Raw genomic sequence first — 20,934 nt, 5'->3', positions numbered from 1 at the left:
ATAATTCCTGGAGTATATCTTTTGGAAAAACATCCATTCATGATTTTAAAAAATGTCAGTGATGGAGAATCCACCATGACCAATTGTTCCATTGGCTAATTGCTCACTGTTAAAAATTTATACTTTATTTCCAGTCTGAATTTGTTTAGCTTCAGCTTCCAGCAACCAGATCGTGTTATACCTTTCTCTGCTAGATTGACAAGCCTGTTATTAAATATTTGTTCCCCAGGTAAGTACTTGTAAACTGTAATCAAGTCAACCTTTTAGTCTCTTTGTTAAGATAGACTGAACTCCTTAAGTCTGTCTATCGCTGTAAGGCAGGTTTTCTAATCCTTTAATCATTTTTATGGTTCTTCTCTGAACCCTCTCCAATTTATCAACATCCTTCTTGAACTATGGGCACGAGAACTGAACACAGTATTCCAGCAGCAGTGACACCAGTAAAAAATAGAGGTAAAATAACTTCTTTACTCCTACTCGAGATTTCCCTGTTCGTCTGAGGATTGTATTAGCTCTTTTTGCAGTAGGGTCACAGTGGGAGCTCGTGTTCAGCTGATTGTCCACCATCACACCCACATCTTTTTCAGAGTCACTGCTTCCCAGGGTGGAGTTCCCAATCTTGCAAATATGGCCTACATTCTTAGTTCCTAGGTGTATACATTTACATTTGTCTGTATTAAATGCATGATGTTTGCTTGTGCCCAGTTTAACGTGAGATCCAGATTGCTCTGAACATAAAAACGACCATACTAGGTCAGACCAGTAGTCCATCCAGCCTGGTACCCTGTCTTTGGACAGTGGCCAGTGCCAAGTGCTTCAGGGGGAATGAACAGAACAGATAATCATCAAGTGATCCATCCTGTCGCCCATTCCCAGCATCTGGCAAACAGAGACCAGGGACACTTCAGAGCACAGTTTTGTATCCCTGCCCATTCTGGCTAATAGTCATTGATGGAGCTAGCCTTCATGAACTTATCTTGGTTTTTTTTTTTTTTTTTTTAAACCCTATTATGGTGTTTGGCCTTCACAACATCCTCCAGCAAAGATTTCCACAGGTTGAGTGTGCGTTGTTTGAAGAAATGCTTCCTTTTGTTTGTTTTTAAACCTGATACCTATTAATTTCACTTGGTGACCCCTAGTTCTTGTGTTGTGTTACTTTCTCCATACCAGTCATGATTTTATAGACCTCTATCATATCCCCCATTTATTGCCTCTTTTCCAGATGAGCAGTCCCAGTCTTTTTAATCTCTCCTCATATGGAAGCTGTTCCATACCCCTAATTTTTGTTGCCCTTTTCTGTATCTTTTCTAATTCCAATATATCTTTTTTGAGATGTGGCAACCACATCTGCATGCAGTGTTCAAGATGAGGGCATACCATAGATTTATATAGAGGCAATATGGTATTTTCTGTCATCTTATCTATTTGTTTAATAATGATTCCCAATATTCTGTTAGCTTTTTTGACTGCCGCTGCACATTAAAGTGGATGTTTTCAGAGAACTATCCCCAATGACTCCAAGATCTTTCTTGAGTGGTAACAGCTAATTTAGACTTCATTTTAAATGTAGAGTTGGAACCTGTCTTCTCCATTTACCACACCAGTTTTTGTCAACTTGTAGTCCATAGAGCTAACTTAAAGGTATTTTATGCAGCAGTAATGCAAGAAACCTATAGACATACATACTTAAAATATTAGCTTAAGCAGTTAGCATTAGGCTTTGAGGCCTATGAGCTATTGCATAAGTGAGTTACCCACCAGTAACCTGAATTATTGGGGAACTGGGAATACTACATTTATTTGGATTGGAACAAAGATAAATTTTAAGTAATTATAAGTCAAAGCATAATAAGTTGCATTTGGTCAGATGAAATAAAAGCAAAATGCATTCTAAGCTGATCTTAACACTTTCAATGCCCTTACAAACTTAGATGCTTCTCACCACAGGCTGGCTGGTTGCCCTTCAGCCAGGCTCTCTCCTTTGATCAGTGCTTCAGTTGCTTGGTGGTAATGTCCGTAGATGGAGGTTGAAGAGCATGGGAAACATCTCTTCCTTTTATCATGTTCTTTCTTCCCTCTTGGCTTTGCCCCACCCCACTTCAGAGTCAGGTGAGCATTGCCTCATCGCGGTCCCAACCTTACCAAAGGAAGCAGGGTGACTCACTCCAGAGTCCAACAGATCTTTTCGTTGCTGCCTAAGCCAGTGTTCTTTGTTCCTGTGAGGCTGCGCTGGGTTTGTCCCATACATGCCCTGTTGAGGTGTGAACTGCCTCTCTGCTCTTGGAGAGTTTTTGCCTGGGCTTATTTTAAGCCATGAAGACACATTTTCAGCCTCATAACTATATATGTGACATTACAACCTATAACATCACTATAACAACAATGTTCAGTGCATCATGAGCCTTCTGAAGACATCTGACATGACAAACATTAGATGCCACACAATCCTATTATAAGGATGAACATGGGGGTGTATCCACGAGGTACAGAACGTCACAGCTTCCCTTCTGGACTAGAACAGTTATCTCTTATCCGCCTCTTTTACCATTCCCCTATGTAAAGAAATCAGGGCAGACGTGGCCAACATCATATAAATATCACCAACTTGACCTCATCAGTGCTGGTATCCAGTTCTTCTGCAGCTAGTTGGGGAACTGCTGGTCTGCCTTCCTTTGCTTCCATGCCTTCTACCTCAAAAAAGAGGGCTCTGCATCCAAATCTGTAGACACTCCATCAGGCAACGTGGTGGATAACTTATTAACTACTGTGGGTTGCCTCTGTTCACAGATAGTTCAAGCTGTTCTTTTGCAATGCAGAAAGAAATCCACCCTGAAATGTTATAAACAGAAGTGGAGACATTTCACTTTGTGGATGAATAGTAAGACCCAGTCTTAAGCAGGAATACCTGGAATCTTAGAATACCTTTTTACATGTAATGCCTCAAGGTTTAGCCGTAGCCTCCCTGAAAGTGCATTTGGCTGCCATATCTACTTGCCACGGTTTTACTAAGGATATACTTATCTTTTTTTCACTTCACAGTCTCCAGGTTGGTTAATAGTATGGTTAATAATTAATAATAGTACTTAGCTCTTATATAGTGCTTTTCATCAGTAGATATCAAAAAGCTTTACAGATGATGTCAGTATGATTACTCCTTGGCTTTCCCCTCCATCAGAGAGCCGCTGCCTTGTGTCCACCTTATGAACTCTTTGCACAAGCACCCCTAGAGAATGTGTCAAAGTGGCCTTCCTGGTATAGCTGTTACATCTGTTAGGAGGGTAGGTGAGCTCAGTGCTCTGATCACTCAAGATCCATATGGTATTCCACATGGATAAAGTGTCTGAGGCCCTATACTACTTTTATGCCCAAAGGTGGTCTCAGATTTACACCTTTCTTAACACATTTCTGTCCGCTTGTTCTTTCTCAGACCCCATGTCATAAATATAAAGGGAAGGGTAAACCCCTTTAAAATCCCTCCTGGCCAGAGGAAAAACTCCTCTCACCTGTAAAGGGTTAAGAAGCTAAAGGTAACCTCGCTGGCACCTGACCAAAATGACCAGTGAGGAGACAAGATACTTTCAAAAGCTGGGAGGAGGGAGAGAAACAAAGGGTCTGTGTCTGTCTATATGCTGCTTTTGCCGGGGATAGAACAGGAATGGAATCTTAGAACTTTTAGTAAGTAATCTAGCTAGGTATGTGTTAGATTATGATTTCTTTAAATGGCTGAGAAAAGAATTGTGCTGAATAGAATGACTATTCCTGTCTGTGTGTCTTTTTTGTAACTTAAGGTTTTGCCTAGAGGGATTCTCTATGTTTTGAATCTAATTACCCTGTAAGGTATCTACCATCCTGATATTACAGAGGTGATTCCTTTACTTCTATTTACTTCTATTTCTATTAAAAGTCTTCTGGTAAGAAAACTGAATGCTTTTTCATTGTTCTAAGATCCAAGGGTTTGGGTCTGTGGTCACCTATGCAAATTGGTGAGGATTTTTACCAAACCTTTCCCAGGAAGTGGGGTGCAAGGGTTGGGAGGATTTTGGGGGAAAAGACATGTCCAAACTACATTTCCCAGTAAACCCAGTTAGAGTTTGGTGGTGGCAGTGGATATTCCAAGGACAAAGGGTAAAATTAATTTGTACCTTGGGGAAGTTTTAACCTAAGCTGGTAAAAGTAAGCTTAGGAGGTTTTCATGCAGGTCCCCACATCTGTACCCTAGAGTTCAGAGTGGGGGAGGAACCTTGACACCCCATATTCACCCAGGCTAATCTTGTCCATGCACTTTGTGTAAAGAGGTACTCTGTTTCTTATCATCTGATCTTTAGATGTCCCTTCTAGCTCTACGTTTCTATGGCTGACTTTTAACCAGGAAAGATCCGAAGATGTCATATTTTAAAATCACACCAATCTTATTTATAGAAAAGATGTTTTAGTTATAACACAGCTAAGAAACTGAATAGTTTTAAATCTCTTCTCCAACACCATTACAGTTTAACTCGTATTTACGGTGCCTCGCTTTACAAGGTAGAAGGATACAAGAATAGTTGCAGTACAGTTTTTAAAAACCTTCCTAAAACATTTCTAATTTTTGTTATGTAATATGTGGCATATTCAGAATACATGATGATGTAATATGGAGTGAAGGTTTTATTAGCATCTATTTAGGATGACCTGCATGACTCACCTGTAGCTCCACCACGCATGTGAAATGTGGGCATTCCAATAAAATCTGTATATTTCATTTCTATACATATTCATGAGTAATCAAATATATAACTTACTTTCGTAGGCATGATGTACCCTTAAACAAGTGTAAAAGACTTTTAATCCCTTAATTACTGGAAATGTTTTTTTGAAAAATATTCAGGATTGGGTTACACCTTTGTAGGTGGGTTGTTTGGGTATATAACAACAACGGAGGACAGGTGAGCAGAGCAATCTAGGAGAAGCAGCCATGGAGTAATACTGGAAAGGCACAATCTGGGGAGAGGAAGAGCAGTGGGATATATGGAGTGTAGCAAGTGAGAGAAAGTAGGAGATGAGCAAGAGGATGTGGATGAGGGAGGTGTTTTTGTTTTGTTTTGTTTTTTTTTGTTTTTTAAACGTTACGCCAAAATAAGTAATGTAGCCTCATTAGGGACTGCAGCTAGTCCATGGCTCCTTGAGAGCATGGGAGGTTTTAATATTCCATTATTACCTGGAGACGAGTTCTGGCATACTGTTGTAATGTTCTGTTCAGTATTGTTTCATGTTCATTTTAAGAGGCAAAAGCAAAGAGGGCCAGAGTTTTGCCTGGAGTGTTTAGTGGTATAGTTTTTAGTGATAACTTATTATGGGATAGGAATACCCTACATAAGTGGCTTGACTATATATTTTTTTTTCTTTTTAATGTTTGTGTCAGCACAGTTTAATAACACTGCGTCTACTTATGTAGCACCTTTTTAATACCAAAGCTGCTTAGGGTATCAGATTGTAGTTGCTCTTCTCCAATATAGAAAAAATCTCTTTTCTCTCAAGCTCATTATTGGCAGATTTTTTTGAGAATGTGTGCCTGTATTAAGTAATGAGGATTATCTATCCTCCGTGTTAAAAATATTTTGCTGCTGTTTTGGGTCTAGACCAGGGGCAGGCAACCCTACACTGCCCGGGTCCTGGCCACCAGTCCGGGGGGCTCTGCATTTTAATTTAATTTTAAATGAAGTTTCTTAAACATTTTAAAAACCTTGTTTACTTTACATACAACAATAGTTTAGTAATATATTATAGACTTATAGAAAGAGACCTTCTAAAAATGTTCATGTATTACTGGCACACAAAACCTTAAATTAGAGTGAATAAATGAAGACTCGGCACACCACTTCTGAAAGGTTGCCGACCCCTGGTCTAGACTTATAAAAAATAAATTCTGCACTATAATTGTGGAGAGGATGCAAGTACTAATATACTGCCTTTTGCTATGATGGTTTGAGAAGAATGATTCTCTTTCTATAATGTTATAGAAAACAGGAATATTTGGAATTCATCAAAGAATATTACCATAAGAACTTAAAAATGCTTCTGCAAAAGAATAGTTATGGATTTACTATTACTGATGATCCATCCTGTCTTTTGGTTGAGACAAACTATTTCAGAAATGATAAACTTTTCTGAGATGTGCCAGTGAAGAAGAGAGACTGGGTTCCTGATATAGTTGAGCTTTTAACTTGATTTTTGCATTTCTGGGAGATGTCTGCAGTGAGTACTTGAGTGGCTTAAACAAGTGAATGAACAAATGAAAAACAAAGTTAAGGTCTTGATCTTACAATAGGCATATAATTTTATTCATGTAAGCAATCCCATTAAGACAGTTTTTGATAGCTCAATAAAGGAGATTACAGATTTCTAAAAACTGCATAGACTGAATTGACACATTGTCCTTTGCTACCTCATAACTATAGCTTTTTTGTTTCTTGCAGTGTGCAGATAATTTTTCTTCTTCGGGTGATTGCACATCTGCATTCCATTTTAAGTATGCACTGCACCGAACAGTTTCTGGAAATTTTCCCCTTAGTGGTACCCTTTGGGGCAGCTCGAATGCTCTCTGCAGTCCTGCACCTATAGCACTGGTATAAGGCGTCCAGCCGACCCTGTGTCTCCTCAGTTCCTTCTTACAGCCTGTAATGGTTGCTGGAACTGCTATCCTTGCTTTGGCAAGCTCTCTGTGGTATTTTTTTTCTTATATCTGTATCTAGTTAGTTATTTTGTAGTCAGTTTTAGCTAGTTTTAATGAAGTTCTGTAACTGTGTGTTAGTGGAGTTTTTGTCCGTTCCCTGGTGCCAAGGCATGCCTCAGTCACTGGACTTTAAGCCCTGCGCCTCTTGCAACAAAGCTATGCACCTGGGCAACCCGCATTCAAGCGGCCTGAAGTGCCTGGAAGAAGCTCACGTTTGGGACTGTTGCCAGTAGTTTTTCAGTAGAGGAGTAGTTTTTAGGATTTTAAGGACTTGGGGATGCCGTTTTGCCGATCTCCTGACCCCCTTCCCCCAGCACCGATGCCTGGGTACTGGATTATGCCAAAGATGCCGGGGTTCAAGATCTGCTTCTCTTGCCCTCGCTCATTCTCAGTCAGCAATGAGCACCAACACTGCCTTTACTGCTTGGGGGAAGCCCATGTCGTATCCAGGTACAGTATCTGCCTCTCTTTCCCAAGCCGTACCTGGAAAGGCTCTCCACCTCAAGAAGCACCTCATGGAGGTCGCCATGAGGCCACAGTCAAATCCAGAGTGAAAAACACCCCCTGTTTGGGCCTGAGCATTCAAGGAGCACACCTCCTACTTTGGAGCCCCAGTCCAGTTCCACTGGTATCAGTGCTACAGACCCCATGCCGGGGCTTATTCGTGAGGCAAGGAAGCATGTGCATAAGTATAACAGTAAGTCTTCCTCAAGGCCCAAGAAGGATGCTGCACCTTTCATGAGTTCCAGCCATTGAGAAGCAGCGCATTCCAAGGCTCTCTGACACACACAGCAAGAAGTTGCACAGGACATTGGAGCTGCTCATCCAGATCACTGAGCCGTGTACCCCTTCCTGATCAGCACCACCAAAATCAAGGGACTCTTTGGTTCTGCTCTAGCTCTTGCTCTGGTTCCAACTACGGAACATGTACTGCTGATGCTGGGGAGGCTTGAGTTGGTGCCCGGGCCTCATAAACTTTTTGCGTTGGAAAAGGTGAGGTCTCCATGTCTCCTGGTGCACTCACCTCCTAAAGAGGCTGCTCTCCTACATTGGACTTGCCTCCCTCAGGTCATGTTCCTGATCATTCCTCTATAGCTTACATGGTTCTGCCAGCACTGCTGTTCAAGCAGGGCTCTGACTTCTCAGCATGGTAGGACTCGGTTGGAATGCAAAGTCCACCCCCTCATACCATTGGCATGACTTTCTGAAGATGCTGCCAGCTCAGTGGCAGTACCTTCCCTTTCCTCAGCACAGGAGTCGTTAGTACCTAGCTCCATGGCCCTCCATAACAACTGCTGTTTGGCCATACTGGGTGTCTTGGGCACAATATCTACCTTTGCAACTTTCCCGATCCACCCAAGAGGAGTCTCCCATCTCACCACTCCGCCTTTCATCAAGTAGACATTCGAAACCAGGACTGGAGGATGCACCAATTAGCCTGACTTGGATATTACCCCCAGAACCAGAGTGGTTCCCCTCATTGTCTCTGTAAGCAGAAGTGTCGTCGACTCCTTCCTCCCCTCCGGATGACTACCACCAGTTCCAGGAACTATTGAGAAGCGTGGCTGATGCCCTCCACATCCCACAGGAGAAAGAACAGGACTGCCAACATCAGTTACTTGATATCTTCCATCCATCAGTACCGGCCAGCATGGTGCTACTGATGAACAGTGCCATTTTCCAGCTGTCCCAAACTGTCTGGCATGCTCAGGCCACTTGTGTTACCACCCCAAAGGGTGTGGATAAGAGGTAGTATGTAGCGGCAAAGGAGTTTGAGTTTCTGTTTTCTCACCCTCCACTGAATTCTCTGGTTCTACAAGCAGCAATGGAATGGGCCAGGCAGCAACATCCACGTTCTTCTCCAGCGGACGAGGGTAAGAGACTGGACTTCCTAGGTAGTAAGGTCTCTCTTTTTTGGCCAGCCTTCAGTTTCAGATCTCCAATTACCTGGCATTATTAGCTAAATATGACTCTCTAAATTACACCAAGTTAGCAGACATTGTGGACAAGCTTCCCGAGCAGGATCGTGCCCGCTTCTGGATTGTCTTAGAGGAGGGTAAGCGGGGCAACAGGACAATGCTCCAGGCTGCTATGGATTCAGCAGACACCTCTTTGTGTACTCTGGCCACCGGCATCATCATGCAGAAGAAATCCTGGTTGCACTCTTCTGGCTCCCCCAGGGAGGTGCAGAATACCATTGAGGACCTCCCTTTCAATGAATCTCACCTTTTCAACTAGAACACTGACAAGTCCCTGCACTCCCTCAAGGACTCCAGAGCCACCCTGTGATCACTGGTATCTCTGCACCTGCACCCAAGTGTAAGTTCTACTGTCCGCCTCCTGCACAACTGTTCAGAGCTCCTCAATTCTTTCATCAGCAATCATATGAGCTTCCTCGTAAGCGTCAGAAGACCCAGTGGTCCTGTCTACGTGGTCCGTCTGTACAGTCTTCGACACCACACACTCAGCCTTTTCATAAGCACATCTAGAGAGCCATCAGCTACCTTGGATCCTACCGTACTTATGACCCACCTCTTTGGAGGATGCCAAGCACTCTTTCTGCCAGCTTGGAGTGTGATAACAATGGACAGGTGGGTCTTGGATGTCAGTCAGCATGGCTATATGATTGAGATCACAACGCTACCTCATCCACATCTCCCACCCCGATCCTGCTTCTGGGACCACTCTTGTGAGAGTAGCCTTGCCCTAGAAGTGGACTCCCTACTGCAAAAGGGAGCAATAGAGCCTGTTCCTATGGCCTTGCAAGACACAGGGTTTTATTCCACATATTTCTTGGTACTCAAGAAGAAGGGAGGATGGAGACCAATCCTAGATCTCTGTTGTCTCAACCGCTTCATATGCAAACCAAAATTTTGTATGGTCAGCCTTGCAGACATTATATCATCACTAGAAAAAAAGGCATGTGGTTTATGGCTCTCGATATGCAAGACGCTTATTTCCACATATATATTCGTCCTACCCATAGGTGGTTCGTGAGATTCACTGTAGGCCCTCGACACTTCCAATACAGGGTTCTACCGTTGGAACTCACCACTGCTCTGTGGGTTTTTACCAAATATTTTTTTATGTGGCGGTCCATCTCCGGCCTGAAGGAATCCTCATATTCCCTTAGCTTGATGATTGGCTGCTAGCAGCGCAATCCAGACATGGGGCCTGAGCCTCGACCTCCCTGCTGCTCATACTCCTTTATGCTCAACCCCAGAGTGGAAACATCAAAAAATTGATAATAGATCCCACACAGTCCTTAGAGTTCACGGGGGCATGCATTAATGTGGTCTCTGGGTGTGCCTACCTACCAGAAGACAGGTTCCAGATCCTGCAAGAACTGATTGCCATGGTGACTTCCAGTCATTCTGTTCCAGCCAGAACCTGCCTTTCCCTTCTTGGCCACATGGTGACATGCATGTACATCACTGCCTTTGCTCATCTAGCTTCTGCTGTCTACAGCTGTAGCCACACAGAATCTATTCTCCTATGCACCATTCTGTGGATCTCTTCTTGACAGTTCCCCCTGATGTTCTCTCCTACCTTCGATGGTAGACAGACCCAGTTCAGGTTTGCACCGGGATACCCTTTCTTCCATCCTCCCCATGCATGACGATCATCACAGATGCATCACTCAATTGATGGAGTGCCCCCATGGGCGAGCACATGACATAGGGAACTTGAACTGCTCGGGAATCCAGGATGCACATCAACATCCAAGAACTTAGGACAGTAAGGAAAGCATGTCATGAATTTCTCCCATCCATTCTCTCCCGTGATGTTCTCATCATGTCAGACAACGCCACCACTGTTTACTACATAAACAAACAAGGGAACACGAGGTCATCAGCACTTTGTGCAGAAGCAGTTAGTCTCTGAGACTAGTGCATCACACACAAGATCCTGTTGTCAGCAGCCTTTCTTCCGGGGACTCAGAATGTGATTGCAGACTCTCTCAGTAGGAAATTTGTGGCTGATCACAAATGGGAACTACGTGACTCTGTGACTGTTGACATTTTTGACGTATGGGGACTCTGACGAGAGACCTTTTTGCCTCCTGCACCATCAGCAAATGCATCCAGTACTGCTGCGTTGGGGGGTTCGGCACCCTTTCCCAAGGCGATGCCCTAGTCATCCGCTGGTCGGACCAGATCAATTTTGCGTTTCCTCCTCCAGCGCTCATAAGAATGGCCCTACTGGGTCAGATCAAAGGCCCATCTAGCCCAATGGCCAGTGCCAGGTGCCCCAGAGGGAATGAACAGAACAGGTAATCATCAAGTGATCCATTCCCTGTCACTCATTCCCAGCTTCTGGCAAACAAAGGCTAGGGACATCATTCCTGCCCATCCTGGGTAATAGCCATTGATGGACCTATCCTCCATGAATTTATCTAGTTCTTTTTTGAACCCAGTTATGGTCTTGACCTTCACAATGTCCTCTGGCAAGAAGTTCCACATGTTGACTGTGTGTTGTGTTGTGTGAAGAAATACTTCCTTTTATTTGTTTTAAACCTGCTGCCTATTAATTTCATTTGGTGACCCCTAGTTCTTGTGTTATGAGAAGTAGTAAACAACACTTCCTTATCTACTTTCTCTGCACCGGTCATGATCTTATAGACCTCAGTCGTATCTCCCCTTAGCCGTCTCTTTTCCTCGATGGAAAGTCCCAGTCTTATTAATCTCTTCTCATATGGAAGCCGTTCCATACCCCTAATCATTTTTGTTGCCCTTTTCTGAACCTTTTCCAATTCCAATATATCCCTCTTACCCCATGACTGCTTACTTTACGTAAGAGCCTTTGGTGAGGGACCTTGTCAAAGGCTTTCTGAAAATCTAAGTACACTATATCCACTGGATCCCCTTGGTCCACATGCTTGTTGACCCCGTCAAAGAATTCTAATAGATTGGTGAGGCATGATTTCCCCTTACTAAAACCATGTTGACTCTTTCTCAACAAATTATGTTCAGCTATATGTTTGACAATATTGTTCTTTATTATAGTTTCAACCAGTTTACCTGGTTCTGAAGTCAGGCTTACAAGCCTGTAATTGCCAGGATCACCTCTGGAGCTCTTTTTAAAAATTGGCGTCACATTAGCTAAACTCCAGTCATCTCGTACAGAAGCTGGTTTAAATGATAGGTTACAGACTACAGTTAGTAGTTGTGCAATTTCACTTTTCTTCAGAACTCTTGGGTGAATACCATCTGGTCCTGGTGACTTATTGCTGTTTAATTTATCAAATTTGTTCCAAAATCTCCTCTAATCTCCCTCACATCCTCAGCCTTGAACACTGATGCAAGGAATTCATTTAGTTTCTCTGCAATGGCCTTATTGTCCTTGAGCGCACCTTTAGCACCTTGATTGTTCAGTGGCCCCACTGGTTGTTTAGCAAGCTTCCCACTTCTGATGTACTTACAAAACAAAAAAATTGCTATTACTTTTTGAGTCTTTGGCTAAACTGTTTCTCAAATTCTTTTTTGACCTTCCTAATTGTATTTTTACATTTCATTTTCCAGTGTTTATGTGCCTTTCTATTTTCCTCACTAGGATTTAACTTCCACTTTTTTAAGGATAAAAGAAAAGGAGTACTTGTGGCACCTTAGAGACTAACCAGTTTATTTGAGCATGAGCTTTCGTGAGCTACAGCTCACTTCATCGGATGCATAGCATATCGTGGAAACTGCAGAAGACATTATATACACACAGAGACCATGAAACAAAACTTCCTCCCACCCCACTGTCCTGCTGGTAACAGCTTATCTAAAGTGATCATCAAGGAGGGCCATTTCCAGCACAAATCCAGGTTTTCTCACCCTTCCCCCCCCCCCCCCACAGACACACATACAAACATACAAGTTTGTATGTGTGTCTGTGTGTGGGGGGGGGAAGGGTGAGAAAACCTGGATTTGTGCTGGAAATGGCCCTCCTTGATGATCACTTTAGATAAGCTGTTACCAGCAGGACAGTGGGGTGGGAGGAAGTTTTGTTTCATGGTCTCTGTGTGTATATAATGTCTTCTGCAGTTTCCACGATATGCTATGCATCCGATGAAGTGAGCTGTAGCTCACGAAAGCTCATGCTCAAATAAACTGGTTAGTCTCTAAGGTGCCATAAGTACTCCTTTTCTTTTTTCTTTTTACGAATACAGACTAACACGGCTGTTACTCTGAAACCTTTTTTAAGGATGTCTTTTTGCCTCTCACTTCTTCTTTCACTTTGTTGTTTAGCCATGATGGCTCTTTTTTGGTTCTCTTACTATGTTTTTTTTTTTTTTTATTTGGGGTATACATTTAAGTTGAGCCTCTATTATGGTGTCTTTAAAAAGTTTCCATGCAGCTTGCAGAGATTTCACTTTTGGCACTGTACCCTTTAATTTCTGTTTAACTATCCTCCTTATTTTTGTGTAGTTCCCCTTTCTGAAATTAAATGCTACAGTATTGGGCTGCTGTGGTGGTTTTCCTGCCACAGGGACATTAAATTTAATTATATTATGGTCACTATTACCAAGAGGTCCAGCTATAGTCACCTCCTGCCATGTGGCCTCTTTATGCACCTCTTGACCAATGTTCCCTCTAATTTTTGACGGGCCATGTGCGCAAAAAATTTCTTTGGTGCAAATTGTTGTGCTTCTGTGCAAATTTTTGTACATGCGGTGTTTTGCCATGTGTGCGGGGTAGAGGATCTGTGTGCGCGTACATATGCGCACAGCTTAGAGGGAACAGTGGCCTTGACTACAAGGTTTTGGAGGGGCCTCTTATGGACTTGTCCTCCCATTTAACCCATAGCTTCCCAGTGGGACCGTAACCTCATCCTCACGGCGCTGGTGAAATTGCCCTTTGAACTGCTGGCCTCCTGTTCCCTGCCTCTTCTTTCCATGAGGGTCACCTTCCTGGAAGCTATTATCTTCACAACGAGGGTAGGTGAATTGGGGGCTATGATGGCGGATCACCTCCTTTACCATGTTCCATAAGGACAAGTTTCCCTGCGCTTGCACCCCAAGTTTTTGCCGAAGGTTGTTTCCCTTTTTTCATCTCAACCAGCCCATCCACTTGCCTGCTTTCGTTCACTCCCTTGGTGTCCTCAGGGCCCTGGCCTCCTACCTGCGAGGACGAGATTATTCAGGAAGTCCCCTAGGTTGTTTATCACTGTAGCAGAAAGGGTTAAGGGGCAAGCAATCTCAACTTAGAGGATTTCCAAGTGGATTTTGGGGTGCATTATGCTCTGTTATCGACTATTGGGACTATCTCTGCCCCTTGGAGTAAGAGCCCATTCCACGAGAGCGCAAGCATTGACTTTGGCTGCGCTTCATGACATACTGCCTACGGACATATGTTGGGCAGCCACCTGGAGGTCTTTACATACTTTCTCTTCCCATTATGCCTTGGTGCGAGACTCTGTGACAGATGCCTTTTTCAGTGCAGCTGTTCTCTGTTCCCATAATTCTTCCTCTCACTCTCCTCTTAATTAAGTACTCCTTGTCAATTGCCTTCAGTAGAATACAATAGGGAGCATCACTCGAAGAAGAGGAGGTTACTTACCTGTAACTGGAGGTTCTTCTAGATGTGTGGTCCCTATCTGTATTCCACTTCTCCTTCCCCTGGGGACTTCTTGGATTGTGGTGGAGAAGGAACTGATGACACAGTCTGTCTTCCCCACCCTTTATCACCTTGGACAAAAGCATGAGGCGAAGCAAGGGCGCATGTGTGGATGAATGCACACTATTACTTTCAAAATCTCCAGCTCCAGACACATGGCATATGCGTAAACCCTCAGTGATATACAGATAGGAACTATACATCTCAAAGAACCTTCTCTTCCCTCCACCTTGCCCCCACATACCATATCCATATAGGTTTCAATCCTTGTCATACTGCCTTCCTTGGAACTTGCAGACTCTGCTCAGAAATTCTTATCAATTGAGTAAGTTAACTCCATCTCATATCAAGGCACAGTCTGCTACAGCTCAAGCAGCCTCCTTGGGCTTTTTAAGAGGCATCTCTATATTTGAAATCTGAAGAGCTGCTTCTTGGAGCTCCATACATGTTTACAAGCCGTTATTCTCTAGTGTCAGTCTCTATTTCCGATACACAGTTTGGCAGGAAAGTCTTACAGTACTTATTTAAATAGGTAAGTGGGGAAGTGGGATACCGGAAGGAAGTACGAGCAGGAGAGCGCAAGAGGGGAGGGCTCCTGCCTCATACTGAGAAAGCGGGACGATCAGCGAGTGCCTATACACAAATGCAAGAAGCCTGGGAAGCAAGCAGGGAGAACTGAAAGTCCTGGTACAGTCAGGGAATTATGATGTGTGTGGAATAACAGAGACTTGGTGGGATAACTCACGTGACTGGAGTACTGTCATGGATTGATATAAACTGTTCAGGAAGGACAGGCAGGGCAGAAAAGGTGGGGGAGTTGCATTGTATGTAAGAGAGCAGCATGGCTGCTCAGAGCTCTAGTATGAAACTTCAGAAATACCTAAGAGTCTCTGGATTAAGTTTAGAAGTGTGAGCAACAAGGGTGATGTAGTGGTGGGAGTCTTCTGTAGACCACCGGACCAGGGGGATGAGGTGGACGAGGTTTTCTTCCGGCAACTAACTGAAGTTACTAGATCGCAGGCCCTGTTTCTCATGGGAGACTTCAATCACACTAATATCTGCTGGGAGAGCAATACAGCGGTGCACAGACAATCCAGGAAGTTTTTGGAAAGTGTAGGGGACAATTTCCTGGTGCAAGTGCTGGAGGAAGCAAGTGGAGCAGAGCTCTTCTTGACCTGCCGCTCACAAACCGGGAAGAATTAGTAGGGGAAGCAAAAGTGGATGGGAACCTGGGAGGCAGTGACCATGAGGTGGTTTGAGTTCAGGATCTTGACACAAGGAAGAAAGGAGAGCAACAGAATACGGACCCTGGACTTCAGAAAAGCAGACTTTGACTCCCTCAGGGAATTTATGGGCAGGATCCCCTGGGAGAATAACATGAGGGGGAAAGGAGTCCAGGAGAGCTGGCTGTATTTTAAAGAATCCTTATTGAGGTTCCAGGGACAAACCATCCCGATGTGTCAAAAGAATAGTAAATACGGCAGGTGACCAGCTTGGCTTAACAGTGAAATCCTAGTTGATCTTAAACATAAAAAAGAAGCTTACAAGAAGTGGAAGATTGGACAAATGACCAGGGAGGAGTATAAAAATATTGTTCAGGCATGCAGGAGTGAAATCAGGAAGGCCAAATCACACCTGGAATTGCAGCTAGCAAGAGATGTTAAGAGTAACAAGAAGGGTTTCTATAGGTATGTGAGCAACAAGAAGAAAGTCAAGGAAAGTGTGGGCCCCTGACTGAATGATGGAGGCAACCTAGTGACAGAGGATGTGGAAAAAGCTAATGTACTCAATGATTTTTTTGCCTGTGTCTTCACAAACCAGGTCAGCTCCCAGACTACTGCACCGGGCATCACAGCATGGGGAGGAGGTGACCAGCCCTCTGTGGAGAAAGAAGTGGTTAGGGACTATTTAGAAAAGCTGGACAAGCACAAGTCCATGGGGCTGGATGCGCTGCATCCGAGAGTGCTACAGGAGTTGGCGGATGTGATTGCAGAGCCATTGGCCATTATCTTTGAGAACTCATGGCGATCGGGGGAGGTCCCGGACGACTGGAAAAAGGCTAACGTAGTGCCCATCTTTAAAAAGGGAAAGGAGGAGGATCCGGGGAACTACGAGCCAGTCAGCCTCACCTCAGTCCCCGGAAAAATCATGGAGCAGGTCCTCAAGGGATCAATTCTGAAGCACTTAGAGGAGAGGAAAGTGATCAGAAACAGTCAGCATGGATTCACCAAGGGCAAGTCATGCCTGACTAATCTAATTGCCTTCTATGACGAGATAACTGGCTTTGTGGATGAGGGGAAAACAGTGGACATGTTATTCCTTGACTTTAGCAAAGCTTTTGACACAGTCTCCCACAGTATTCTTGCCAGCAAGTTAAAGAAGTATGGGCTGGATGAATGGACTATAACATGGATAGAAAGCTGGCTAGATTGTCAGGCTCAACGGGTAGTGATCAATGGCTCCATGTCTGGATGGCAGCCGGTATCAAGTGGAGTGCCCCAAGGGTTGGTCCTGGGGCCGGTTTTGTTCAGTATCTTCATAAATGATCTGGAGGATGGTGTGGATTGCACCCTCAGCAAGTTTGCAGATGACACTAAACTGGAAGGAGTGGTAGATACGCTAGAGGGTAGGGATAGGATACAGAGGGACCTAGACAAATTAGAGGATTGGGCCAAAAGAAATCTGATGGGGTTCAGCAAGGACAAGTGCAGAATCCAGCACTTAGGACAGAAGACTCCCATGCACTACTGCAGGCTGCGGACCATTCTGCAGAAAGGGACCTGGGGCTTACAGTGGGCGAGAAGCTGGATAAGAGTCAACAGTGTGCCCTTGTTGCCAAGAAGGCTAATGGCATTTTGGGCTGTATAAGTAGGGACATTGCCAGCAGATTGAGGGACGTGATCATTCCCCTCTGTTTGACATTGGTGAGGCCTCATCTGGAGTACTGTGTCCAGTTTTGGGCCCCACACTACAAGAAGGATGTGGAAAAATTGGAGAGAGTCCAGCGGAGGGCAACAAAAATGATTCAGGGACTGGAACACATGACTTATGAGGAGCGGCTGAGGGAACTGGGATTGTTTAGTCTGCGGAAGGAAGAATGAGGGGGAATTTGATAGCTGCTTTCAACTACCTGAAAGAGGGTTCCAAAGAAGATGGATCTAGACTGTTCTCAGTGGTAGCAGATGACCGAACAAGGAGTAAGGGTCTCAAGTTGTAGTGGGGGAGGTTTAGGTTGGATATTAGGGAAAACTTTTTCACTAGAAAGATGGTGAAGCACTGGAATGCATTACCTGGGGAGGTGGTGGAATCTCCTTCCTTAAAGGTTTTTAATGTCAGGCTTGACAAAGCCCTGGCTGGGATGATTTAGTTGGGGGTTGGTCTTGCTTTGAGCAGGGGGTTGTACTAGATGACCTCCTGAGGTCCCTTCCAACCCTGATATTCTATGACTCCTAGCACCCAGCACCTTAGAGAGACAGAGAGAGAGAGAGAACTGTTTGGTAGTTGCCTTCAGTGGGATCTATGCGGATAAATACTTGAAGAAAAATAATTATTTACCTTATAGTAACTGTGGTTCTTCAAAATGTTTTCTCCATACAGATCCTATGATCTGCTCCCCTTCTCTGCTAATCTATAATTCCTTTTAGCATTGGGGATTCTGTATTGGTGGAGGAACTGAATAGCAGTTAGGACTGCCCTGCTCTTTGTGCCCTCAAGGGAAGGGCTTAAGGACATACTGCTAGTCAAAAAGAATCCAGTCTCATGTGCATGCACATACAGAGTGGTATCCATGTGGATAAAACATTTTTGAAGAACCAGAATCACTGTAAGGTAAATAACCATTTTTATTGGTTTTGGAAGGGGCTACATGTATTTACAAAAATTGATAGCTTTGTAAAGTAGTAACTTATAAAATTCCTGGTATTTCATCCAGTTAGAATGTATTCAAATTATATATCTGATATTCTTGTCATTTGAATACACCTGTTTAATGAGCCTTCAAAAGACTGTTTTAATTTAATTTCACTGGAAAACCTATTGAATACAGAATCCCAGATCTTGCAAATGTTCCCTCTGGATGGATCTTTTGTACCCATGTGGAACAAGTTGCAGCATCAGGGCCAGAATCAGCGCAAAAATGCTTTCGCCTTAAAATGTTTAGAATAATCAATGAATGTTTAGCACTTAAAATGTTTAGAATAATCAATAAGGCCCTGATCATCCAAACACTTTTGTACTTGCTTGAGAAGATATTTCTCACATGTAACTTATGGTGGACCACTTTGTACAAGAAATCCTATCGCAGACTGATCTCCTTTACCAACACCTCATTTCCCGAGTACTGAGTTCTCAAAACCTTTTTGTTTTGTGAATGACCTGGAAGATCCCTGTGGACAATGGATAGTTGAAAGACAGTAGCTTGAGAGCTACTACCCTGGACTGTAGTTTGGTTTTATTTTAAATGTACGAAAATGTGGTGGTTTTTTTTCCGCTTTCATCCATTAAAATGTTCTCAGAGTGCAGAAATGTGTCAGAATATATGATGTATCAATGCGTTACATCTCTGAAGATTCTGACATGGAAATTTTTTCTTTTTTCTCAGCAAATTTGACAGGCCATGCAGAGAAGGTGGGCATTGAAAACTTTGAACTCTTGAAAGTTCTTGGAACAGGAGGTAAGACTTTTTTTTTTCTTCTAAGGTGGCCTTTGGAAGTAATGTTCTTTAGTGCAGTTCTGTTTTTCTAGCTCAGTTTTTGGAACAAATTATCTACAGAGTAATTGGAACAAATTATCTAGGCAGATTTGTGCTATAAAATAAGCAAAAGACAAGCTGGGATATGTAAAGACCAAATATGCACCATTATATCATATCAAAATTTTTAACATGAAGCATCCTTTTGAAAAGATGGGCAAATAGAACAACATTTACTCACATGACAGTATAATAAAACATTTAAAATCTGGTACTAAGTTATAAGTCATACGCTTGAAGTTTTCATTAAATTCTTCAGACCACTACAGTTGATGAAGATCAGTTTGTGGAAAAACAGGAAAGTCTGCATCTTCATCAAGCAGAGTCTTCATTCTTTTTAACTACACTTTTTCACAGAAGTATCATTGGTGGCTATGTCTGTTTTGTCATGTAAGCAGAATACTATTACTTTTTAAGAAGATAAATGAAAGCACTCAGTACTGGATTTTGGATTTTATTATGGTGGGAGGAGTTTTGTGTGTGTGTGCGCACGCGTGCACTCTTTTAAGAACATTTAGAGCTAGAGAAAGATGGTGGGTTGATATTTCAGGAAACAAGATTCCCTCTCTGTCCATAGAAAATGTACAGCAAGAGTAACAACAGTATATGGTTCCTCTCGCTGTTTTTGCCACTGTTCTTCAACACTAACTTGGAGGAACAAGCGTTGCAGTGGTAAGAAGGGATTTCATATCTGTGGCCGTTCAGTGATTGTGCTCTGTGGGATTGCCAAAGAGTTCCAATTGTGAGGATAGATTTTAATGTGGTCAGCACTTAAACTGAGATCTCCGTGATCTCAGCAGCTAACTGAGATCACCAGTTCCTTTTACATAAACCATCAAATAATCCAGAGTAGGATAGTGAGGACTTGTGGTCACTACCAAATTTGAACTAATTAGGAGGAGACGCAAGATGGAATTTTGCCATCAGTCAAAGCATTTGCCAAATTGCTTATTCTCCTCAGAGAAATCAAAATGTCCTACATCCCTGTTTATGTCAAAATCAGAGGAGGAAGTCTAAATGGTAGAAAAATAAATTGGGGCAATGCCTTGTGAAGAAGCAGGGAAAGATCTCATGATGCTCCCCTCCCACAGGTTGGGGGAAACACCTTGCATACCAAACATCTCAGAGCAGGTGGAAGAACATTCTCCAGAGAAAATTAACAATCCTAGTATCCATGAGGAGCATGGACACATGTCAGAGGGTACCCTCCCTCGTTCCACTCATCTTGCTGTAGAGTTTCTGTAGCTACGTTTTCAAAGTTTCTAAGAAAAAGGGCCGGGGGGAGGAGGAATCCAGTAAGATCTAAGCAGGAGTTAGCTGTCTTCTTTTCCAGTGAAGATGGAGCCTTAGGAGGCTGTGATGCACAAATTTTAGATTTTAAGTTAGATGGAACTAATGTAATCATCTAGTGTCTGACCTGAATAAAACCGGTCATAGGACTTCCCTGAATTATTTCCTGTTTGAACTAAAGCATATCTTTTCTAAAAGTATCCAACCTTCATTTTAAAATTGCCAGTGATGGAGAATCCTCGACAATCCTTGGTAAATTGTTCCAGTGACTAATTACCTGCATTCTTAAAAATTTGTCCCTGATTCCTAGTCTGAATTTGTCAAGCTTTGAAGTCCAAACGTTGGATCTTGTTATATGTTTGCTTGCTAGATTGAAGAGCCCTCTCTTACCACATTTCTTTTCCCATGTAGGCACTTTAAAAAGTGTGATGAAGTCACAGTTAACCTTCCCTTTGTTAAACTAAGCAGATTGAGCTCCTTATCTCTATTCCTATAAGGCAGGGGTTCCTAAACTTTTTCTCCTGAGGCTCACCTGTGCAGTTCTAATAGGCATTATGGCCCACTATTAACACTTCTTGAGG

General features: G+C 43.2%; 1 protein-coding gene across 2 annotated transcripts in view; it reads left to right on the top strand.

Annotated features, from left to right (window-relative positions):
* RPS6KA5 (ribosomal protein S6 kinase A5) overlaps positions 1 to 20,934 on the top strand; it is a 198,707-nt gene that overhangs the window by 17,751 nt on the left and 160,022 nt on the right. For both annotated transcript variants that reach the window (XM_074956117.1, XM_074956118.1), the window contains exon 2: positions 18,914 to 18,985. In XM_074956117.1, coding sequence (XP_074812218.1) covers positions 18,914 to 18,985 — 72 coding nt within the window. The remainder of the gene's footprint in view (positions 1 to 18,913; positions 18,986 to 20,934) is intronic.

The sequence above is a fragment of the Natator depressus genome, chromosome 6 (genome assembly GCF_965152275.1).
Source record: "Natator depressus isolate rNatDep1 chromosome 6, rNatDep2.hap1, whole genome shotgun sequence".
In the NCBI taxonomy this organism is placed as follows: domain Eukaryota; kingdom Metazoa; phylum Chordata; order Testudines; family Cheloniidae; genus Natator; species Natator depressus.
This window is presented reverse-complemented; position numbering and strand designations above follow the sequence as displayed.